The sequence below is a fragment of the Lampetra fluviatilis genome, chromosome 52 (assembly GCF_964198595.1).
Source record: "Lampetra fluviatilis chromosome 52, kcLamFluv1.1, whole genome shotgun sequence".
In the NCBI taxonomy this organism is placed as follows: Eukaryota; Metazoa; Chordata; class Hyperoartia; order Petromyzontiformes; family Petromyzontidae; genus Lampetra; species Lampetra fluviatilis.
Window position 1 is genome coordinate 1,188,072 of NC_136326.1, and position 25,736 is coordinate 1,213,807.

Consider the following 25,736-nt stretch of genomic DNA (forward strand, 5'->3'; position numbering starts at 1 on the left):
GCACCCCCTGGGGGTGCGAAATGCCCTTTCTGGGGGGGGTAACGAGACACGGGACAGATTTTTTTTTTTAGAAGGCAAATCATCGAAAGCACAAATTAAGTACAGGCAACGCAAGTACAACCACTACTTTGTTTCATCAAACCGTGTTTATTAACATTGTATTATTTTAAGGCTTGAGAACCAAAGGGTGGTGAGGAGGTGGGCAAGGCTGCAGTAAAAGTTAAGAACCACTGCCCTAGAGGCTTGGAGTGCCTTGTCTGATCCAGAGCCGTATTGTTTAAACACGCTCACGTTCCATCACCATCATCATCTATCCACTGCTGGACGCAGGGCTGCTCGGCACCGTCTCCATCCCTCGCGGTTCTGCGATGGCTACAGCAGGTCGTTGTCGGCTGCTGCGGGGATACGCGGGGGGCAACAGGGGAGCCAGTGCAGAAACAAATCCATTGCCGTCAATGCTGCCCGCCTTCACAAATATCCACACTGACCTGCGCGGTGAAGTATGTACCAACAACCCACGCGGCATCAACTGAACTATTTTATTTTGTATTTTACCAGGTAAGGCCCCACTGGGCTACGTAGCTGGCTGTCACAAATGATCGCCCAACGAAGCGGGCTCGTGGTGTGGAAATTTACAGCAGGCGAAAAAATACTCGACTCAACGCATGATGTCGAGTCTAAACCGGAGGACCCGGAGAAAAATTCACGCGACAACGGGGAAATGGAACGTGCAGACTCCAAATATACAGCAGCAGGCGTCAGGATCGGGATCGAACCCACGACCTCCTGTATACCAGGCGAGGTAGTTAACATCTCTCTACCGTGGCATGGGGAGGGCCCTTTCATCCAGCAGTGGACTGAAAGAACGTCTGTACATGCACCACGACGCCACTGTTGACGCCTCTCATCGAACGTGACGCTGCTCTGAGCTGCCCCCCCCCGCTGCCACCTTCAATGTCTGCGCACTTAAAGAGAGAGAGAAATAAGTGACAGAAGCATCTCAATCACCCGACTCGGCGTCAGTGAAATCACTCGGCTTTATTCGAGGCTCTGGCTGTTCAAAAAAATAATAAAGCCTCGGCTCGTTCACATCTTCGAAACCAATAAACGCATCAACAAAAAACGAAATATAACAACAAAAAAGAAAAGCGAGCCAGAAACAAAAAAACGAGGGCTCGCAATCGTTGCTACGACAGTCCCCACGCGGTCTCCCGTCAAGGTCGGTGTCGGCGAGGAATGGATCGGTTCCACTCCCCGTTGCCTGCCCAATCTACAGCTGCTGAACAGCAAGCGGACCGCACGGCATTCGCCAGGGTGTATAAAGAACGGCTGCGGTGTATTCTTGGAAGCGTTCTTTTTTTGTATCTTAAATGTACATTCAGCACCATGCGTTGAATAGTCGGAAGGTTTTTGTGATAATGAAAATTTGAAAGTAATTTTCAGCTCTCCCGATGCGGTTTTAGGGTGTACCGCGTGTTGTTCAGTACGATGTCAGACGTTTCGCCCCATTTGCCGGGAGCTTCACAGCAATTCGAATTTGCAAGGCAAAATGTAATCCTTAGATTGCGCGCTTCTGAATTCAGTACCCAAATGATTCAATTAATACGCTTCAACTTCCTTTTACCGACTCAGCCTGCAAAACAGCCATGGGCTGAATAGAACTTAATCAACACGGTCGACTGCGTCCGGTGCGCAAGAAGTTCAACATACATGAGAATGAAACTGATTTCACTTTCTCAACTATTGATTTCTATTTAAAAAATTGTATTTTACCAGATGAGGCCCACTGAGCTATATAGATATCTTTCAGAAGCGACCCAGCCACAAAAGATAGCTCAACAGAGTGGCTTATCATGTGTACATTGAGAGCAGCCAAATACTGTAAAACACGTGATGTCGATGTGAAATGTGGAGGGAAAACCCGGAAGACCCGGAGAAAAATCTACACGAACACTCCAAATAAACAGCAGGCGTCAGGGTCAGGATCGAACCCAAGACCTCCTGCATACCAGGCGAGGTAGTTAACACCTCGTCAAGGTAAGCTGCCAGGCAGGCGCAGTGGAAAGTCGGGACATCGACCGGAAAACGCAGCGGGGAGAGATGGTCAGTAGCTCGCTCACAAAAAATTCATGAGGTGGCGTTTTTGTCCACTCGAGGTCCGGGGGAACGGGAGGCCGCGAGGGGTGGTCGTGTCATGTTCACGTTCACCTGCCGGGTTATTTACACACGGGGTGTCATCGTCGTCATCTGCACGAATACATCGACTCAATAGTAAAAAAAAATCACACCCCCACACGTATACACACACAATGACGGGAGTGATGCAAATTAACACAGAAGACGAAAAAAAACCCTCCACACACATCGTTCACCCCCCTCGTTCAGGGTAACTGCCGAGTCAACATCCAGATTAGCCCTCTCGTGCACCGCTACGACTTGCCGAACGTTATCGTCTCAGCGATGCGATTGAACGCAACGTCACGGAAAACCGGTACAATGACGCCGCTGTCGTCACCTCGGGCTTTCTGAAAGAACAAAGTAAAATAAAAATTAAACTCTAAACGGTCCCCGCCCCAATATTTCCCCACGCCAGTCAGCGTGGTGAGAACTGCTTGTTGTTGTTGTTGTTCTTTAGTTTTGTTGTCCCCCCCCCGCACCTCCGATTAGCGCGGTTAACTACGTCCGGCACAAAAGAAGCTCAATATACATACAAGCAGGATTTTAACTTGTAACACTAATTGCAAGTCCTTTATCAATCCACCAATCAACCTCGCAGCGGATTTCGGATAACCGTCGAACAAAGACGGTCACCGCATCGCTTGGCACTTTCAGGTGCGCTTCTGCGGCCGTCTGAAACGTTTTTCCTTCCGATATTATGAAGCCACTGGGAGCCAGGCACTTTTAAATCATCATCATCTAGATTGAAAACTAATTTCTTGAAAACTTTTTAGTTTGTTGTCCTTCCCCCGCACCTTCGATTAGCCACGGCTGGCTTCGTACTGCGCACACGCCTCAAATATTTTTGGTGCAAGTCCCCTCTGAGGACATCATCTTACTCCGTGTTTGCCGCCTAGTGGTGGCCAAGGCGGCTACCACGGCAGAAGCTCTGGGTGAAGCGGAGCTTGCTGGTATTCAAAGGTGGCCGATGGATGGAGTCCACTGCCGAGACAATGACCAGATTTTTTGTGAATGATTAAACACTTTCAACAGATCTGACGGAAGGGGTTGTGGGGGGGCGCAATCCTGACTAAAATTCACAATACACCCGATAAAAATTAGCTTGGGTTTTCACATTTTTGTTATTTCCCACCTCCATTGTATCCCGAATCGCGCTCTCAAATACATATCCATGAGACGGTGTCCGTTCGGAACCCTCACAGAGCAGTGCAAACCCCCGTGTGAGTTAACGGCCCGCAGAAGCAGACATCACAGAGCTACCTCCGAGACCCCTTCGATATTCGAGTGACCTCTAGTCCACACCGTACAAGGCAGCGGTTTTATGTTATCATCTTAACGATCCATGCACGAGAGGGTGAACAATCTGGATGCAAGCGCTGACACGGGGCAGACAAAGCACAATTAACGGCAGCGTGAAATCGGCACGTAACACCGTAACGATCGATCCAAACCCGAGCGAATCTTTTCGTGGAAACGAGGACAAGCGATGTGCTTTTAAGAGATTGGGATATCAACGCTGCTTTGACTGGCTCAAACAAAAATTTTTATTCACCTCACTCAACAATCCAGCAGCCGACCAAGTTATAAAGGCATCATGTCTGATCAGGCTGAAGCTGGGTGGCAAAAAAACGAAACCGAACGGATCAGAGTTCAGCAGATCCCAACGGAGATTTCTGCCACGGTTATCTTCTTACAATGGTTGTATTATTTTATCAAAGTAACGCAAACGGAGTGGGGGGGGGGTGGTAATTAATCGTTCAAATCCGTGCCAACTTTTTGGCGGATTTGAACATATTAACGACTTTAAAAAAATATAAATTAAATTGAGGGTAAACAAGACGAAGCATAAAACAAATCATCGTAAGTAAACCACATCACCCACTCACGTCACAGTACAAACACTCAAAAGCTGTCAGCAAAAACTCGGTTTCGCCCAAGATGACCGAGCAAACGACAGCCGACGGACCCAGGAAACAAAAAAACATTCGGCAATCGCACCACAAAGCACACATCTATGGCTGTTCACGATGCTGGAAGAAGCTATAGATTATGCTTTTATCCCATGACACACAACTTTAAATAAACCCCAGGTATTTGAAAATGTATGGCCGAATTTCAGTGTGTACCATACGTGCTTTGCCAGAAATAACCGCCATCCTCGCCCCCAATTTGGTGGCGCCTCCGGCTAGGAGTTCAAATCTAGGTCAGGGGTCACCCGAGCCCATCATGCCTCCCTGGGGTCTGTAAAATTAGTACCACTTAACGTCAAACGTATGTCTTACAGAAAGGCCGATGCTCGCCACAGGAATGTGGAATTACCATCACTGCCTCAGGGCCACCCTTAGACTGCCACCCAAAACGTATTTGAATTTGAGGACGCAGTGACTTTTGACGCTTCCCATGTCGTCGTCGTGGCAAGGTTAACTATGAAATTCCTTCATTTTAATCTTTGCAATACCAACATTACACCTGTGGCAGACACTGGCTCCAAAACATTAGGCATTTTATACAAAACCCACGCATAGCCTGGTAAAGCGAAAAAAAAAAACGAACAAAAAAATAAACGTGGCAGTTACGGCTCCCGATGACAATCGAACCCCGGAGACAGCCCTGCATTGTACCACACCGAGCGGAGGGAAGCATTGCACGGCTCGCACGTGCGCGAGTCGAACCCAGCCACAAATGCTGCGGGGCCTCAGAACGTTTGCCTACGGCAGAGGTCGCAACCGGGTACCCGATACCCGTACCCTACCCGATACCCGGCTACCCGTACCCAGCCGGGTACGGGTAGGCCGTGAGTCACTGGTGAGTAGCCGTTTGTCACTCATTGCGGGTAGGGTACGGGTAGGGAACGGGTACCCGTACCCGGCCGGGTACGGGTACCCATTTGCGACCCTGGTGCGGCCGGGTACGGGTAAGGAATCAAAACCCGTTTGCGACCTCTGGCCTACGGGCACAGGTAGGGAGGCCGGCAGGGGGGGGGTATACTTGCCGAGTCTCAAACAAGCCCTTTCTTAGCTTACGTCTTTCACGACGGGTACAACACTCGCGCGCGTCGGTGTTTTACACAAGTACGGCAGTTCTCAACGCTTTATTGCATTATTTTTCACTTTAACCCCCTCCTGAACGGTTCAGAGTTCGTGCCCGCTGGAATTTCAGTTTTATCGGGCTCTGCAATGCTTTGTCCGCCATAGGTGGGGGGGAGGCACCCGTGTCTCATTTGTCCCGCTCGGTCACGCGCAGACACGGGAGGGGGTCGTTAACAATTGCACGTCTAAAAAAATGATCAACGCCGCATTGAAATGACATTTACAGGGTTACATTGCGATCGCCGTTGCTCTTTCACGTGTTGCACAATTGCATTCGAGCCACCAGGTCTCTTAGTGCAAGAACCAGCCGTTGGCCCGAGCGCTCGCAAATGCTTTCCACCGCGGAAAGGGCGGGAGGCAACGGCGGCTTGGCAACTCCGACGCTCGCGGTCCAAACCCGGCACCTCGTCTCTCGCTCTCAGTTGTGAGCTTTGGGGCGGTCGATGCGACGGCGTTTAGCCCGGATGCCGCGGTCTGATCTTGTTTTGAGTAGGGGCAGAGGTAAAGAATGAAACGGAGCGGCGGGGGGGGTCAGCGAGGAGAGAGAGGGCGGCAAGCCGAGAGGTTGCTGTACAGAGTCAAAAGATAACAAGGCGGGACGGAAATTTACGCGGGAGACTGGGCAACGCATTGCAATCCTCGGATTTCAGAGCCCGCTATCTGCAGCGCCCTCCATTCACTTACAAAGTGAAATCGTGAAGGTACGCGATTTGCTGAGCGCGTGTTCGCGGCAGAGCCAGAGAGCAGCTCTATCGCTTGCAGAAAGCGACGTCCTCACACCACCGCTAGGTAGGGGTCAAGTTGCAATTCCTAATAAAAATGCAATAGCAGTGAAGTGGCCACTACAGCATTGATGCAATGTTTGTGCTGCACAAACGCTTCAACTGTGAAGTTAGGAAGAGCGACATTGAAGTATAAACAAGCCTTGGATAAAGCGGAGAGTTTGAGGACCCATACAGTACTTCACACGTTAGCGTGTTCACAAATTATTTTAACCTGTCGAGTTACTTGCTACACGACACGAACAAGCGCTTTGCGCGCATCCAGATGTTGGTAGCTCGTGCCCGCCTCCAAGCAGGTCGAGTTAACTCAGCGCAGGTGGTACACGCACGCAGCCCTGGTCAATCCACTGCTGGATGAGGGGCTTTCCACCCCCACCGTGAAGCACTTCGCTGCGCTGGTCGGTGGGGGAGGTCGGTGAAGGCGGAGGGGGGTACAGAGACGTGGGGAGCACAGGAAGTAAAGCAGCAATGGTTGTTGCTCGCACCGCCCTCTCCGCCGTGGTAGAGCGCATGTGGGGGCCCATAGCTCCATAAAAAAAGCCACAGGAACTAAAGGACAAAATAACATTTAATATAAAACCACATTCGTATCTAAAATCAACTACATGTTATTTTCACACACAAACTCCCTTTCAATGACATTTCTGACAGCCCGTGGAAGTACTATGCTGTACAGCGTACACCGATATAACCACACTAGGCGTGGTTTTGATTAGATGTGCGAATAAGGGGTTGGCGGATCGCGAGCATGCGTGCGCGAGACGTCCACATACTGGGCCGACGAGGTGCTGCCTGTACAGCAAGTAGGTCTGATGGTCCGGCCGGCAAAATTCGAAGTGTTTCGTTTGCCTATAGCATTACTGGATTATTATCTGGGCGCAATCACTCTTACACGCCAAATTAAAACTCTGATGAAAATCCAAGGGGAGAAACGTCTAATTATTTTCCAGAATCATATTGGCGTGTGCGTGCGTGAGTTTAGTTTGTTGTCCTTCCCCCGCACCTCCGATTAGCAGTTGGCCACGTACGGTGCAAAAGAAGTTCAACATCCGTACAAGAGATGCCAAGTTATGTATAAATCCGCAAACAGGCGTGTTAAAGGATGTGTTGGAGAGATGTTGTCAATGAAGGATTCGGAGTTCTGCTGGGTGAAAGTCAGCGGACGTGGTGCTGGCCAAATTATCAACCATTTAAAACACTAACCCAATGCAAAATAGCAATTAGGTTGATCTGCTAACCGTACATTTCATAACTTGATTTAGGTTTCCGCCTGTGAAAGCAAGGCAGAACGGGTACGTTTTAATTTTTTTTGTTTTACCTTCCGACGGTCAGGCGGTCAATCATCTGACGGGGAATCGAATTCCACAGCAGGGTGGGGGAGCCCCTGCAAGCGATGGGATGGACCCCAGATGTTCGTCGTCGCACCCTGGGGATGTTTGGCAATCCCTCATCGGCGGATTCAAACAGTCGCGTGTTGGGCAGTCGGGAGAAAGAATTATCTCTCTCCGGGCACAGAGCTTCCTCCCACGTTAAAACAAAACTTAACATGTAGGCGTGTAACGAATCGTGGCTAAAAATCAATTATCATGCTCGGACGCACGCCCCTGAACCGATTATGTACAATCTATACAATTTGCCCACGTGGATATCAGCTAGCAGAGGACCAGCAAAAGCCAGGACAAGGCTGGCAATAACCGAAACGGTATAAGACAGCGAGAAAACAATCCTTGAACCCGAATCGTGACCGCCCCACCCCCCGCCACGTTATATATCGCCACGACCAAGATCGCCAACATGCTGAGTATGCTCCGAATCGTTACGTGCCCATGAATAAGGGAATTGGTCAAACATGACTATTAAGGACTTCTCTCCCGATACACCTCTCTTTTCCACTGTCCCCCAGGATGACGGGTGCTTTTCCACTGGCTATTTGCCAAACAGAGCCATGAAACCAAAGCATGGAACTCAATTAAATCTGTATCGGTGGGTTGAGGACACAGAGGAGACCATTTTCATTGTACGTTGCAGAAGTGGGCGCACCTGCGGGAGGTGACACGGGCGACTGTCAGCAGTGCGGCTCTGGTCCTGGCAGTGGAAAAAAAACCAGGAGCACGGCCCTGGCACAGTTCGGTCGTGCGGTGGAAAAAAAAAAAAGAGGGATAGAAGAGACCCAGGCGGGGCTGTCCTGTTACCGAGGGCTTATCACGGACCCTCTGCAGCTGTGCGGTGGTCAAATGCGGCAAGAGGAGTTGGGGAAATTAAAGGAGCAAGGACTGGTTGCGGTGCTACGTGCGGTGGTGACGAGGCGCGTGTGCGTGCATGTGTACGTGCGAGCGCAGTAGTGGCTGTGCTGTCGGGCAGTGGGCAGGGCTGCCCATAGTTATCTTGTGTGTGATCGTATCTCTCCCTCCTCCTCCTCCTCATTGCCAGCGATATCAGTCCAGGTCCTTGCGGCCGCTGGCGCTGCGGTGGGACATGGAGCGGCTGTGATGACAAAGCGGTGGAGGGTGAGGGGTAGCGACAGACAGCGTGCTTCACGATTACTTCCAAACATCGCATGCTTCATGAAGACCATTTTATTATTGTTAAGCTCGTCTACCCAGGAAGTCTACACAGAAACACCTTACCGAGTCTCAAGACTTTAAGCAGGGTCCTGCCAGGTTTTAGCAGTAGGGGTCGATGTTGCTGTGTGTGATCCCAATTGAGTGCTTTAAGGTAATATTTGGCATTGGGATGTTTGGTCAATAACAGATGCATTGTGTTTTTTTTTTTACTACGGGAGGAAACCCATGCACACAACAGTGGGAGAATATACAAACTCCACACAGAAAGGGGCCCGGGTCGGGAATCGAACCCAGGCACCTTCTTGCTGAGGCACAAGGGTTATCAATGCCACCCTGCCACCCATGAAGCCGGCTGCACAAACAAAAGCCATGTGCCACAGCACCGGGCTGGCAATTTTGACCCCCTGGGATTCAATCCGAGTTCAAACTTTGGTCATTCATGCCAAAAATAAGACAAAAAGAATCGATTTCTTGAATAAAATATTGTATACCAGGCGAGATGTTAAGTACCTCGCCTGGTATACAGGAGGTCGTGGGTTCAATCCTGACCCTGACGCCTGTTGTGTTATTTGGAGTTTGCATGTTCTCTCCGTTGTCGCGTGGATTTTTCTACGGGTCCTCCGGTTTTTTCCCTCCACATTTATAAACATGTGTTAAAGAGTATTTGACTGCTATACATTTCCACAAAAGCCACTACGTTGAGCTATCATTTGTGATAACTAGGTCGCTTCTGAAAGAGATCTGTATGATTAGTTGCCCCTTGCCTGGTAAAATAAAAGATTGTCTAGTTTTTAGTTTAGTTTATATTGGTTAGTGATCAGGAAAATAATCCCGTACCCAGCACGCGACATCCAGTAAACCTCTCGCTGTGCCGATGTCGACCAAGTCACGTACCACCTACTGTCCTGGCCTACGAGCGAACTAGAATACAGCGAGTAAAAAACGAAGCCAAATCAATCCATGGTCTGACCACAATTATTAGGTATCCCTCTTGCCGTGTCTATTTGTGGTGTCCTTGTACAGCAGCTTCGATTAGCACAGTTGGCTGCGTACGGTGCGAAAGAAGTTCAACAGTACGTACAGTCACGTGCATCCCCCAACTTCCCAGTCGACCGTGTAAACTCGCTCACCCGCTGACCCCCCCCCCCCCTTCTGGCCATCAGTGACAAAGAGCTTCACAGCTCATGGGATCATCTCCGAGATAAAAAAAAAAAAAATCTCGATTATAACCAGCGACCCGGAATCCGTTGTGGCGGGAGACTAAGCCAGCCCGACCTCTCTCACCACCACCCCCCCCCCCGAGCGGCCGACCTGGAGCGTGGGGCGGGAGAGGGGGAGCGCGAACGTCGCCGCAGGGACCCCGAGCGCGAGCGGCGAGGGGAGGCAGAGCGCGAGCGGCGCCGGGGGGAGTACGAGCGCGAGCGCCTCCGCTCCGAGCCGGACCTGCGCCACCGCCGGCACCAGACGTGGTGGGAGGGAAGGGTTCATTATAACGAGGTCGGACGGGAGCGGGGTGAGGTCCGAGAGGTGGGTGAGGTATAAGGGAAGGGGGTATGAGCGGTGAGGGTTGGGGGAGTGAGATCTGAATCGGTTCTGGGCCTCCCTGAGGCTGCCTCAAATGAGTATCTGGCGCGGTGTGTAGTAAACATCACCACTAGGAAAACAAAGGTGGCCAGGCGTGGTGCTGGCCACCCATCCCCTCGTGTGTCGTTCTGGCCTTCATAGGTGCTCGCTAACAGCACCTGCCCGCAGCAGTCTGATAAGGCTATACGGGGGATCTTTGTCTTTATTTGGTTTAAGAGAAGGGGTGAGAGTGGTGAGGGTTAGGGGATGAGGTGTAAGGGAAGCGGTAAGACTGGTGAAGGTTCAGGGATAAGGTGTAAGAGAAGGGATGAGAGTGGTGTGGGTTAGGGGATGAGGTGTAAGGGAAGCGGTAAGACTGAAGGTTAGGGGATAAGGTGTAAGAGAAGGGTTGAGAGTGGTGAGGGTTCGGGGTGTGAAGGTCTGAGAGGAGTGGTGTGAGATGACGTGAAGTCTGCGGTGAGGTGGGCGACGTGTGAAAGGTGGCGTCGTTCTCACCTGCTTCGCCTCCGCTCGTACGAGCGCGAGCGAGACCTGTGGACAGCAGGAAAGTAACATCCAGTTTACAGCTCGTCGCTGACACACAACCTCACCCGACAGCAGTGTTCTTTACTCTTTGTTTCTTTCGGTAAAGTCACGTAGGTGAAAATAAAGAAAATAGAAATAACTAAATTAAATCACGACGTTTCGTAAGCAACACAAGCTTCCGTCATCAGGTGGGACAACCACAGCAAAAAAACAAAATTAATGTAGTGGGCACGACAGTAAAAAAGAACTGCAAAAAACATAATTACTGTAGTGCCCACTACAGTAATTTAGTTTTTTTGCTGTGGTTGTCCCACCTGATGACGGAAGCTTGTGTTGCTTCCAAAACGTCGTGATTTAATTTAGTTATTTCTATTTTATTCTTTATTTACATTTTTTTTTATTTTCACTAATTTTCTAAGGCGGGTGGGCACTTTTTCCGCTAAGAGATCATCAGTGTGAGGGCCGCCACACATTTGAAACCATTTGGGGGGTTTTACAGCAGCACGACGATGATGGCGGGTGTTTTCACATTTGTCTATTATCAGGGGCCGCACAAAAGGCCACCAGGAGACGCCAGTGGCCCGCGGGCCTTGCAATGAAGAACACTGCGCTACAGAAAATACTATCTCACAAATCCCAATTTTTATTTAACTAGGAAATGGTTCTACCAAGCAACCCGGCAGCATTTAACAGGCCACACCCAGCTGACGAGACTCAAGAGATGTGGAAACTGGTCCACAGGTTGCCTGCTTAACGCGGACTGAAAAAAAAACGCATCCAAAAGGCACATCGCCCGACTGACATAGGTGTAATTACACTTTTAGTGATACACAAGTTTAAAATAACATTCCGTATGTGCTACCAGCGTCACATAACGGTTACGAGTAATGCTAAATACACAATGTTAACAACACTACCCTAGAACTATTCACCTCCCGACCCACCGATTTGATGTCTTGTAGGTATCGTCTCCTACGGTCTGTCTCGTTTGTTCCAATAGCCTAAAGGTACATTTGAAAATAATTTAAATACATCCTAATCAATTCTTACACGCACAATTTTATGCACGTATCTTCGGAGTAAAGATCTATTTCATTCAATGGATCACGACAGGAGTTGTATTAGGCCCATTGAGCCAACTTGCCACCCCTACAGACTTAATGCTGGATAAAGTCCACACCCATAATGAACATAACTGTATCCCAAATGTTGATGTTCATTGTTTAAACAAAATCGATCCCGACTCTTAATGTCAAAATATCAAGAGCAATGGTGAAAGTTTCGATTTAAAGCTTTCGTGACTGCAGGGATTCATCTTCTTGGTTCTTTCGGTAAAGTCACGTAGAAGGGAAATAATAAAATAATAAAAATAAAACATAATAAAATACAATTCTCACGACGTTTCGGCCACAACGCAAGCAGCCGTCCTCAGGTGAAGAACAGGGCTGTCGGAAAGACTTCGGACGCTGTCTTTCCGACAGCTCTGTTCTTCACCTGAGGATGGCTGCTTGCGTTGTGGCCGAAACGTCGTGAGAATTTTATTTCATTATGTTTAATTTTTATTATTTTATTATTTCCCTTCTACGTGACTTTACCGAAAGAACCAAGAAAATGGTGAAAGTGCTTGGATACTTTTAAAAACCCGCATAATATTAGCATGGTGAGCTTTTTCGGTCAAGATTTCCCCCTAAGTCACCGCTTATCACCAATATCATAGGTACCCGATTCCATGCGGTGATAATGAACTCTCAAAACGCCTTACGATGAAAAACTGCTTGAGTGAGTGCTGCGATTGATGGACTGAGTCACAGATGAATAAATTACATTTCCCATAACATACACCGCAACTACACGCGGCATACGTTCACTAGCGAGCGGCAACGTGGCGTGCAGTCTACCTAACTAGACCCCACAGGGGTGGGGGAACCGACAACTTCACCTCACACCTGAGGCCCTACCACTTCAAAACGGCTCACAAACGATAATTCTCAGTTACTTAAACTCGCTCACGGTCCCGGCGCCCTCCCTAATGGCTCCTGTCCCTCTGCCGACCCCCTTTGTCTTCCAAATGTAATGACGCCCAATTGATTTTCAGTCCCCCAGCATTCTGTTGCACCACTCCAGCTATGACCAGACCTATCCCAACCCCTCCTTATCAATCTCTCTTGTTTTAACTGTAGAAAAACTACACCGCCATTTACAATAGCCCAATTAGAAATTTCAAATCGTAATCGTGCTATGTGCAATTTTATAATTGCTGTAAAGTGCCTCGCTAAAAGCGCTGGATAAATCTCGATAAGATACAAATTTAAGCCGCACTAATTTCGCACATGTGTGTTCAATAGTACAAAGTCAATTCTTTCACTGTATGGGTCTCTCAGCCAGTGGGGACCCCTTGCAAAGGGCACCTCTCCCACCCGAGTCGCGTGTGGGCCCAGGGAGCTTTCGTACCTGCGCGGGGACCGGCTGCGAGAGCGGGAGTAGCGCCGTCCTCGGGAGTGGGAGCGCGAGCGAGTTCGCGAGCGGGAGCGGGAACGGGAGCGCGAGCGCGAGCGGGAGCGCGAGTGGCTCCTGCGCGCCGTCGCACACGCGGGGGGAGGACTCCGGTTAGAGCGTGAGCCACGATAACTCGCAACATCAACACACGAGCAGCAGCAGCAGCAACGACAGTGGCGGCAGCGGCGGCGGCAGCAGCAGCAGCCCTCGCTTTGCCCGGCCGCCAGGGCCTCTCGCGCCAGCAAATCGCCAACGGTCGCCTGCCTCGCTGAGAAATCCATTCACCGCCGCCCCCCCCACCTCTCTCATAATGGGTAAAGAGGAACTACCCAGCCAGGTGGCGCTCTGGTAGAGCTGCTTGACTCTCTTGTCGAGGTCAGGTCGCGAGATCATTATTGGTTTGACTGTAGTGCACTAAACGTTCCCCCCAGTGGCAGGGCAGGTGGGAAAGTACTGCACCCCTACTGTGTGGACAAGAGCTCACTTGAAGGCACCTCAGAGGTAGCTCTGTAACATCCGCTTCTGTGTGCCATTCTCTCACATGGGGGATTGCGCTGCTCTGTGAGCGGTTATCACCCGATCACGCTTCTGGGGTTGATACGACCCACTTTTTGATAGCATTCTGTCAGAAATATGGAGTTTCCACCACTGATGGAGATTCGTCGCTATCTAAAGCTACTGTTTGGCAAGGCAGGCACTTTGTGTGTGACTTTGACCGTAGAATTTGTTCACATGGCTTAACAGGCATTGCCAACTCTACTCAAGTTCATTCAGGGTAGATGCCTGAATTCTAGGCCAGGATATCAGAGGTGCCAGCTCAGTGGCTCTGGCACGACCATTATGAGCCTCCTAAGCTTTACCCTGGCACTACTGAAACAATAATCGAACAGGGCGACGGCAAGAGGGTTCCCGCAATGCGTTATCCACTCCAATCTCTCCAAATGTTTACAATCTCAATGGTCAATAGTGGAGAATAACAGCCAATTTGAAAGCTAATTAAAATAATTAATTTTTCAACGTATGTGTGTGTATATATACAGGTAAAGCTCCAAATCAGAAATGACAAGCCTCATCAGACGGAGGAATAGGCAGGACAATAACTTTAAACGGAAAAAAAGTCGCTCCAATTGCACGTCTCGTTATCACGTACCCAGAAATGCACAACACTTTAAGAATGTAAAAATTTGTCTGGCGGTCTTGCAAGGGATGCTGCAGCAGCTGCCTCCAAAAGCATGGCAATTGCAGCATTGGTTAAATTTAGCCTGCAGGGCTGTGCAGGAGAAATTGTGTGTGTGTGTGTGCATGCAAGCGACAGAGGCAGCTATGTGAAGAATTAGTATTACTCGGTACTTATGCATTTAACAAAAATTGCAGATGTGTCTGTTTGTGTGTGATTTTAAATAACGCAGCATATAGAGCTACGATGCCAGAGGTGTAACTGTGAATTGCGTGCATGCGCAAGTCTATGTGCAGCACAACCATTTTTTGTATGTATACTTTTTCTTTTAAACAGAAGAAATATTACAGCAAAAAAGATAAGTTATTTGTAAATGTTATTAAGTAGAGCAACCTTTTTCGAACAGCACACCAGGCGACGGTCACTGCAGCGAGTCTAGAAGGTCTAGTGGGTCGGGGCTTAATGGACGGTCCAACGTTTCTAGGCGTCTTCAATCGAGCGATGGGACGGCCTTCGATTTCTCGATTTTGTGCCGGGCGCGGGGTTCTCTAGGAGGCCCAGTCGCCGAGTCTCACCCCCCTCAACCGCCACGCGCTCACACCGAGCGCCAACTCGCTCTCGGACCACAGGCTTGACCGCCCGCCGCAGCTTTAGATTAGACTTTACTCGGGAAGGATCACCCGTCACGTCTTGTCAATCGGGCAGGTCACATCAGCGGCCTCATCATCCCCACCACCACCACCATCATCATCCTCATCATCTCTTTGGGCTCGTGCAATCGATCGCTTTGTCTCGCTCGCTCGCTGCTTGGTCTGACAGGCCCGATTCGCCTAGACGTCGTTTAATCGTGACGATCACACGCGACGCACTCAACCTGGAAGTTTGGACCAGCAGCATAATTAACATTGACAGCACGGTTCAAAACATGGCACTCAAAAGAAATGCAGTTAGCGTCATGATAAACACTCATTTGTTTGTCACTAGAGTTAAGCCCTAGCAATGATACTGTTTAAGTGGTGTCACTCTACAATTTTTAAACATTAATTTTCTACAAAAGTTTACATTAATGGATATTCACATCAGCATCAAATGTGGGGTTAAAAGGAAACATTTTAAATATATATAATTTACCAACAAACTAAAACGTCATACTCAATGATATATGAATGAAATTCCACTCTCATGATGAAAATGAGGAACCGATTCGAGCCCATAAGCCAAAAGGTACCTGGTGTAGACATTTAAAACGCATTACTGGTTCATCAGCAAATCACATTTAATTCAAAGGTTGAAGATACAAACTGAAAAATTAAGTTGGTCTCATTCAGCACATTAGGGTGGAGTTTCAGTTCCAAATTACATACAATTTGGAAAAAACAGTGGCTCTCAAACTCCAGTTGACAGACCATAATACTCCAGTCCAGATTTCCAAGGCTATCTTTATTCGCCGTGTGAACAGATACATTGACTGGCACATGTTTGTAGCAGAAACCAATTGACTGGCAGACCTATTTGTGGTCCACAGATTAGGAGTTGAAACTCACTGGCATACAAAATCAATACATATGAAAAGACAGAAATGTAACACATGTTTAAGCAGCACCAAGAAACATAACCACTCAATCTTTAGAATTTTTTGAAATCTGCAGAAACCCAAGCTTCATTTACAAAATGTAAAAATGTAACCGACAACTGTTATGCATGAAATGATTTGCCACTCACGCACTGTGGCGATGGAGTACATCGTTACAATCTGCGTGTAATAATTTTAGTTGTAACGTGTAACTCGTGCATTGTCTTGTTCTTTCCAGCTGGATTGTCCCAAATAGAAATAAAATTTGCACAAATTGGAATTAATCAATTATTAGGCAGACAATTCCACCTGTGAAGTGAACGTAAGAATCGTTCTTAATCAACAAATCGTTAAGACGCGCAATAATTGCGCGCCAGAGGCTCCGAAGCGTCGCCGCCTTTACAGCGTCATTTTAAATCATAAACAAAAGTGGCAACTTGTGTGTCTGCAGATCTTACTCATCAATTACCAATTCATACCCACCCACAAAACTGATCAATATCCTTGCAAACTGCAGTAGCACAACATGACTGTGATGTCACAAACCTGGTGAACACTTGGAGCTGTTAAATTTAATTTAGTTTTCATGGCGTAGATGGACAATGGCTGAACAAAAACGATTGTGACCTTTACTAACCCACACTGATCAGCGTGTGAATAAGTATGGTCAGACACACACCACATGACCGATAAGAGCATGGCGAGGCGTCCATCCAGCAGTGGATTATAGAGAGGGCTGTTAGTTTTATAAACTGTACGCAACGGGCTATCACATTGGAACACGCGCTGTGATTCCTTCATTGCTAGAATTGAACTGGAATCGATTACACAATCTAGTAAAGGACTATCGAAAGAATCAATAATCAGTTAATAGCCTGAGTGGACAATCGATTACATGACTGTTACAAATGCACCATTCATTGAGGATAAGCCTCACCGAGTCTCAAGACGCTTTCGGGAGGGTACTGGCTCATGATATTTTGCCTCTTATCGAGGAATTTTGAGTGCGAATGGAGACCGGATTTCTCACAAAAAAACCTTCACATACGAGGGAAACAGATAGGTCGCCAAACCTACTTGTGAATACTGACCCTGCCCTCATCCCCCCCACAACGCCCGTGGCTCTGTCTGGCACACAACATCTCAGCATGATAAAAAAAAACTTGTGCCGCCCTCGATGGCTGGATGCTAAGAAGCTCCATTAGTTCACCAAGTTCACATCACTGCGATGCTGCGCGTGCAACCAACTTTGCCCAAACGGCACCTGCAGACTTAAAGAGTACGCCAATGGGCAGAGGAGGAAGAGGCGGGAGAAACAATCTCGTGCAAGTGTTTGACTGAAATGTGTCCAAAATCAGTGATGATTCAAGATGTCTGTCCAGCGGATCCCGCTTGAGATTTTTTTTCTTTCCGTGTGTTGGTGTATGGGAGGAACTAGAATATCCAGAGAACAGCTTTTCAGAATTACACTTGCTGTACTCACTCCTGTTCATCCCTTGTTTGCCCGAGCAGGTGGGTTATCTCACTCAGCATCAATGCTCTCATCCCTGCATAATCCACCAACCAGATATCTAACAATAATTGGAGTGTTGGCCGACACACTGGCACAATGATGGTTTTTACAGAATGAATTTAGATTCGAGACTAAGTTGTACTTCAAAATCATTGACAGTAGCTGCCACCAGAGGCGACAAATTGAAAAAGAGCTTCTTGGCTCAATGGGCCTTACCCAATAGAAACTGAGCGATTGACTGAACGCTTGCTCCGAATCATCACATCGCCACCTCCTGTATATTTTTCACCCACACACTATCACATGTACAAACACTTGCAAGTGATTGGTTTCATGTTTCCATGCAACCTCGATTAGGACAACCCCACAGAAATCTCAATTAAGGGGGTGCCTGGTTTTATAGCGTACACTGTGGTATTTATAACGGCAGCAAAACCTAACATTGATTTTTCAAACACGTGTGCGCGCACACACACGCTCATTCAAATACACACTCACACACGTGCACGCCCTCGTTCACACACAGACACATGCAGGTGAGTGCTGGTGCTGACAAGACGCTTGAGTGCCCACACGCGGGAGAGAGAGAGCGCCCCACCTGCCGCCTCGCTTGCGCCGCCCGTACAGGTGGCAGTCGTAGGCGTAGTGGCCGCGCTCGCCACACTGGTAGCAGCGGTCCGTCGGGTCAAAGGGGCGGCGCGCCGGCGGGCGGCCAAAGCGCGAGCGCCGGCTCACGCCGTTGGACATCTCCACGCTTACGCGAGACCCACAGAGCAACCTGGAGAGGGGGCCATAAAAGCAATGCCACGTTACTGAAAGTACAAAAGACGTGCAAGGGATCGTGCCAGACCCAAGCAAATTTCACTGAAGATTTTTGCATGTGTTGCTTTTCATACTTTTGATCCAGTTGTGCATTACTTCGCTACCCTTGCACTTGTATTTGATTTGTCGGTACATTTCCCCAGGTCTTCCTTACAGGACTGGTTGTCAGATATGGGAAATTACACAAAGCAATTTCAGAAAAACTCTTGCTATCCAGGACTTTACCATTTTCAATGCTCCAATAACCGGCATCTGTCATAGACGGCAATAGCAAATCTTCCTTCACGTATCCAAAAAAAAGTCCCAAAAGCCATCCGGCATTTGCCGTGCGCTTCAGGACGTTGCTAAGTGGTGGCACCAGCCGAGTCTCAATTGCAAACAGCACTGACCTGCTTGTGCTGTCGTATAGAACTACTGTATAAACTACTCCTGTATACAGTACACCTGTGCACTGTTCTCCAGACAGATGATGGGCACAGGTGCCTCTCACTCAATGTGCTGAACACAGTTTGAAACCCAACATGTTACGATTCCACAGTAATGGGACACAGAACCTCATGATCAAAAGGCGTTGACAAGGATCATTGGGGGCTTTTGAGACTGTCCCGGTCTCTTGAGTTGCCACACGCTTAACCAGGATAAACTTGACCTCTGACACAGCGATCAAATGCGTATCGCACCGAACTTGCTGGGCAAGAACATTTATTAATGATAAAAGCCCCAAATTATCCTTTTGTTAATGCGCTGTAATCATACGGTTCTGTGTCCCATTGCCCCAAGGCCATTGCTGTGGAATTGAACATGTGGTTATTCAAACCGTATTACGCACAATGGATGAGAGCCAATCATGCCCATCACTTGTCCGAGGTCAATAACGCACTGGAGACTTCTCACCGCACCACTTTGCGGGGACTCCCACGGTGGTTGTACAATAAGACTGTCCCCCCCCCACCACCAGAGGAATAAAGCATCTCCACCACTGGGCCAGGGCTGGCCAACGGAGACAGGGAGTGCCTTAGATTAGTTAAGCGCAGACGCGCACCATCTTCGAAGGACTATCAGAATCCGATGTTTATTATCTGAGTAAATGACCCATTGAGCCATATAGATTTTTTTCAGGGGTGACTCGGCAGGCAGACAAGACACAGCAGCAAGAGGTAATAAACAAGATATAAAATAAAAAAAATTGAAAGTGAATAAAAAACAAATGATCTTAAGAAACAATTCCGTATAATCGCATTTGTATTGTTTGAAACCTCAATAATTAATGTTTAAAAGAGTTAGAGTGATAGCAGAGTGGTAATCCAAAGAGAAGACAACAGGGTTGGTTTCGTAACTTGGGAGCAGCTACGTGAAATGATTTTTAATGAAGTTGCGTATGAAATCAAGGAATCGTGAACAGACACGTCCGGCAGACTTTTTGGGATTATGTAACGGCACTAATAAATATGATAAAAGTGCAGATCTTTGGGTAATTGCCTTATAAACGCAAAGTGTGCGATACTCGCTTGCCTCTTGCTTGTTGATGGTCAGGTAGAGCTCACGCTCAACGTACGTATGTATTAACTTCTTTCACACCGTACGCTGCCAACTGTGCTAATCAGAGGTGCAGGGGAAGGACAACACACGGCAAATCCAGTAAAAACCAGCAAAGCCACCGGCACAACTCTGATGGGTTTTCTCAGTCTAACAAAGTATTCTTATTATTTCTAAAAGGCTGACTTAAGGTGGGATAATAAGAATTACCAATGTTTTTCTATGTACCCTGAGAGAAACCTTCACTGTCTAAGAGTTTCTATTTTATTTTAAAACACAAAAAATGGTGTGCAAATTCATCTGTTTAAACAGAGATGGCTATACAAACCGGTTGTATAGCCATCAAAAGATAAATGTGGAACAAGGCATGCCATGAACCAACCATAACATTTTACTGCTCAACTCTATCTCCTAGTAACCTATACTCTTGGCAAACAGGCCCCCAATGCTTTATGCGTGGACAGCTTGAAAAGTAATCGAGCCCAGCACTCAATTTTCATTCACCATTCACTTTCTCCTCAACGGTTTAACTTGTTTTTTTTTCTACGCATTCATCCTGGAAACACTCAGCAATTCGAGTCATGTTTGGCCAATTCAAAATAAAAGTCCGATTAGCATGTATGGCTACGTACGGTGCGAAAGAAGTTCAACATACACACGTACACTATAAACACGACTCTTCCACTGTGACGGACATCTGTCTCCGTATTAAATGTCAAAACGTCAACCGACCCATACAACTGAGGTTGCATGAAGTGTTCATTGACTCGGCTACTGATGCAGGCAGTACTGAGAAGGAAACTGGCACTACACACGTGCAGGATGGACAACAGGATAATTAAAAGGATTTTGTTGTTCAGAATAAAAAATATTTAAAAATATATCTTTTTTTTAAAACACGCTTTAAAGAAATGTACTGTCCGAGCTGACCCTCCCCCTGCTCCCTTCCCCCATCGCCCCTCCCCTCCTTCCACATCCCCCGCCCCTCGGCGTGGCTCCCCTCGGCTTGCCGTGACGTAAGGAACCGTGGTGATTTACAGCCAATGTGAGTTGAGCGTCGACAATTAGAGCCGTAAAAAAGATTGTTTAAAATATATATTATTAATTTCTAATGATAAAATATAGTATTGTCATCAGTATGACACACCTATACCAAGTTTGCAGTCGATGGCACTTGGGAAGTGTGTAAAAATTGAGTTACAAGATTTATTTTTTGAGGAAACAACAGACGAAGTGAGTTCAATAAAAACGTGTAAAAAAAATTAAAGGAACCGGAAAGCAAGGAAGGCCTACCAGAGAATGGCTTGACGGCAACATAAGAGATTGGTGCCAGAAAGATGTGGTGTTAATTGAGCATATTGGCACAGCAGACAGAGCGGAAACAAATTATTAATTTCGATTTAAAGCTTTCATGACTGCAGGGATTCATCTTCTTGGTTCTTTCGGTAAAGTCACGTAAAATGAAAATATTAAAAGAATGGAAAAAAAATTTAGTATATTATATTATTATGTTTTATTTTTATTGTTTTATTAATTCCCTTCTACGTGACTTTACCGAAAGAACCAAGAAGACATTATTGTGTAGTGGACACCTACGGGATATCTGCCCATCATGGATCGTGATGATGCTAACGACTATAACTGCTGGGGGTTTCTGTGCTCACGCTGTGATGACGCTCTCCTGACATATTTTAGGCTAGTATCCCCCCCCCCCCCCATGAAGTTCGGCACGACGCCAAGACATTTATCTCCACGTGCCGGGCCCTTCTTGAGGAACCGAATTGTATTCAATGACTGAAATATTCGGTTCCTGAAAAATCTCCCACCAACGTGGTGAGAGAAACGTTGGACACGGATGCCAACACAGCACAGCCCGAAAAAGACGTCTAAGGGTTACAATCCGTGGTGTCACAAATGGCAGAAGCAGGACAACACATTATGGCATTCTATTCCAGTCGGGGTTTCTGCATTTTAAGCGCCTACATCATAGCTAGAGAATGCAGCCCCCTGCCTATCAGGGGAAAAAGATCGTCACACTTCAAATGAAAAAATGTCATAAACACCAGCTTCATGTCATGTCAGTGTCACTTCAGGCACAAAAGCCAAAGTAAACCAACACGTCTGGTCAACGTGGAAGAGTAGACCAAAGACCCTGTGGAGTTCGCTCTCGCGGAGACCCTTCTGCAAGCAGTGGCGTGAGCAAGCAATTGCAGGTCGCACCAGAGTTAGCCTTTTTTTTCTAGTCCTGCCACGTTGTGGCAGCCCTCTTATGGAGCCCTGTGTATGCGTGTATGATGAACTTCTTCCGCCCTGTACGTAGCCAACCGTGCTAATCGGGAGGTGCGAGTGCAGTGCGTGTGTGGGTTGCCCCAGCGTGCGGTGAGGGCAAGAGCAGTTCGACTCACCTCCCATCCAGTCCCCGCACTGTGTCCTCTGCGTCCCTTGTGTCCTCATATTCTACAAAGGCAACGGCAGGCAGATTAGGGGCCACCCACACGTGACGCAGCGCGCCATAGTATCCAAACGCTTGCTACAATTCTGCCTTAGAAGCCCTGGTTCCTAGATTGCCCATGTACACCTTACACTCGACAACAAGCACGGACACGACACCGCTTTACTCACGGGAGAAAATTTTGTACTCTCCAAAAGGTCAAATGCACGCAATGAAATTTCTTTTTTTATTTACAGACATGTTTAAAAATAATCACTAGTTATTTACAATGTTTTATTATGATCACTATTGACGAGAACATTTAAACACGTTTCATGTTTAATAGTGTGATACGTTAACCGTTGTAGCACCCCCAATGGCAACCACTGCTTGTAAATATAATTGACCCCCAAGTCAGAGTCAAATTATCCTGCGCCGTGAAACTCAAGTGAGGCAGAATTTCCTGTTAAGAGGAAAGTACAGGGTTACTCGTAGAAACGACTCATCTGCATGGGGCGGTGACATGGCCAAGCGGTGGCGTTGATGGCAGCTTGTTGTAGAGGTTGGCCCGTTCAGGCCCCACGACCACCCATGGTAAACGCTGCGGTCACATTATTAAGGTGGCCAACGATGCTCAACGCTATATATTCGGCTTTGCATCTTTCTTCTCTCGATAAAATTCTACCAAATACCAATACTAACAATGCCAGGATTTTACCAAATTTTAATGGAAAATTTTAATATTCGTTGCACCCCTAATTACACATCGTCAGCCGCAGTTTATCCATACTGGATGAAGATAACCCCCACAAAGTTTCCATACCTCGTGAAATTGCGATTTCACAATCCATCTCCTTTCGTTCCTCCCTTCTGATGCCAAATGTAAGACTCATCCTCTCATCGCACCTTATTATGACGAAGTGTACTCTGCATTTAGAAGCTGGTTAACTGCTTCATACATTTGGTCTACGAATACATCTTCATCGCTTGTAATTTAATATATGAATTACCTTAGCCCGCAGCAAATAGACTTAACGTTAGCTGGGCAATTGTCTAAAGTCCTCTATTCCTTGCAAAAACCCACTTCTCTGAAATCGTCGTCCTATTTCCCGCGAAGACTGAAAATGTTGGCAATATTTAAATGCACGGAGTTCTCAAATTTCTCACTTCAGTCAGAATGTCTCAATTTATGTCTTGCTTCAGCCTCCAGTTAAGACACGGTTCAAACGTGTCAAGTGTTACGCATTAGTGGTCAAAACCAGAATGCTTCCTGTTCGTACGCACATACAGACAAATGTCGCGTTGCATGGCCAGTGACAATTATACACACCTCGAGAGGAAGTTAGTTAAAGCAGTACGCTGTATAAAGAAAGCCCATAAAGCTTGCAGCTGCAAAAAACGAGTCTTACCCTGACGATACGTCTTGACGAATGTTCGAGAACCAAGCGTTTAGAGGTATTCGGCTGCTGCTATAAATGTCCACGTGACAAGCCACTTCGTTGAGCTATCATTTGCGGTAGCCGGATCGCAATGTGGAATATATCTCAGTGGGGGCCTTACCTGGTCAAACTAAAATAGTGTAATTGCTTAATATGTACCGGTTGAGACAATGCCACAAAGTATATACATCATACACATTCTTGATTTGAAGCTTTCGTGACTGCAGGAATCCATACTCTTTGGTTCTTTCGGTAAAGTCACGTAGGTAGAAAATCAAATATGATGGACGCTTGTGTTGCGCCCGAAACGTCGTGATTTATTTTATACCTACGTGACTTTACCGAAAGAACCAAAGAGTATCATACACATTATACAAAAAATGTGTACATATCGTAACTGAACCAATATTATCAAAAGACATTCACGCCAAATGATACGAATTGCTAATCTCAAGCAGCATTAAGACCACTTGATTAAACGTAGTATTGAGAAATATTACAATTGGTGATGCCGCCGCTGCTGCTGCGTTGGCTACAGATGCATAAATATCACCCTCACATTCGCAAACAACACGGTGACCTTACTCTTAGGTTCTATCGGTAAAGTCACGTAGGTAAAAAGAAAAAAATAATAAATGAAAATAACTAGATTAAATCACGTTTCGGTAGCAACGTCGTGATTTAATTTAGTTATTTTCATTTATTTTAATCTTTTTTTACCTACGTGACTTTACCGAAAAAACCCAAGATGAATCCTTGCAGTCACGAAAGCTTCAAATCTAGAATTAACTGTGACCTTAAATGGAAAAATATACAATCGGCGACGCTTCGGGCAATGACCCTTCTGCATGGCACACGTGCAATATTTTGTTTCTTTCAAGGCAGTGTTATTGACGAATGTGTTGAGTTTCTTTGGTTAACACAATTAGTCTTCGTGTGGGGGTGTTGATGTAGCAGCTCACTACTCTCTTTAAGTTGTTACACGGGAGTTGATTGAGTCAGATAATTGCGTCAGGGTTAGCAGCACAATTATAAGCGTGGAAAAGCAGACGGGACCGATTGACTTCAAACACATTTGTGCTTCCCGTTAACAAAAAACTCCACACAAATCACGGAATTCTTCCGATAATTGCCCTTTCAAACCACAAATCGGAATCCACTGCCCTCACCCCCTCAACTTGTATTTAAGGGCTTGTCTCTTGGAATTTTTCCTCACTTGAGACAGTAAATTTAGCTGTGACGGTCCCACCTGATGCGGAGACTTGTGTTGCCTCCGAAACGTCGTGATTTATTATTTTAATTCTATTATTTCAATAATGTTTATTATTTATTTTTACCTACGTGACTTTACGAAAGCTTCAATTCTAGAATTAACGCGTAGTCGACTTCGATTGTCAATGTTGTGGATTTGCTCACCAACACACCGCTGTGTGTGTTGTACTAGTAACGAATTGGCACGTTCTGTTTACGTAACAAACCTTACTGTGTCGGGTGGTGGCGTGTTTAACGACACATTCATATATTTACGCCATCTAACACCCCCCCAAAACAACCTCTATTATGGATATTGGTCGCGAAAGGCCCCTAGGTGCTGAACCGATTTCGACTCCTCACACATACCTCGACCAAAGCAACGCCGTCAACAATTAACAACTCGGCGTTTTGTCCCCCCACCCACCCCAACATTAATCGTAGAACATTATAAATTAACACTTCCCCGACGCGTTCGTGTTCTGAGGGCCACCTCCAACTTAGGCCGCGGCGCGTAGCCCCCAACGAGCACCATCGCTCTCGGCTAGCGTGGTACGACACGCGGCGATAAAGAGGTGACCGCGCGCGTATCGCCTCTCGGCCATCGCCGTGGCTCGACGAGGTGTGGGGGACGCCTCGTCGTCATTACGCAGCAACAATCAAACATAAAAATGAAACCAAAAGCAGACGCGAGGCGACGGCCCTCACGAACCTCCGCCGTAGCGCGACATGGCGGGAAGGCGGCGGTGACGATATGGCGGCGCGCATGCGCAGTG

At 47.2% G+C, this 25,736-nt stretch overlaps 2 protein-coding genes across 4 annotated transcripts in view; both read right to left on the reverse strand.

Moving 5' to 3' along the window:
- Positions 1-25,736, reverse strand: part of LOC144949065 (zinc finger protein DPF3-like) — a 324,698-nt gene that overhangs the window by 29,292 nt on the left and 269,670 nt on the right. The gene's annotated exons all lie outside the window — the stretch shown is intronic.
- On the reverse strand, positions 1,020-25,736 carry LOC144949058 (uncharacterized). 3 transcript variants are annotated; one of them, XM_078878869.1, is made up of 8 exons: positions 25,673-25,736; positions 22,245-22,296; positions 18,080-18,259; positions 13,174-13,293; positions 11,667-11,723; positions 10,693-10,728; positions 9,925-10,056; positions 1,020-8,512 (listed from the first exon to the last, which is right to left on the reverse strand). In XM_078878869.1, exons 1-8 carry the CDS (start codon positions 25,689-25,691, stop codon positions 8,485-8,487), a joined length of 624 nt encoding a protein of 207 aa, XP_078734995.1. In that variant the 5' UTR covers positions 25,692-25,736; the 3' UTR covers positions 1,020-8,484. The 3 variants fall into 3 exon arrangements, with proteins under 3 accessions (XP_078734995.1, XP_078734994.1, XP_078734996.1); XM_078878868.1 differs by having other exon boundaries at positions 1,020-8,533; XM_078878870.1 differs by lacking the exon at positions 11,667-11,723 and having other exon boundaries at positions 1,020-8,533.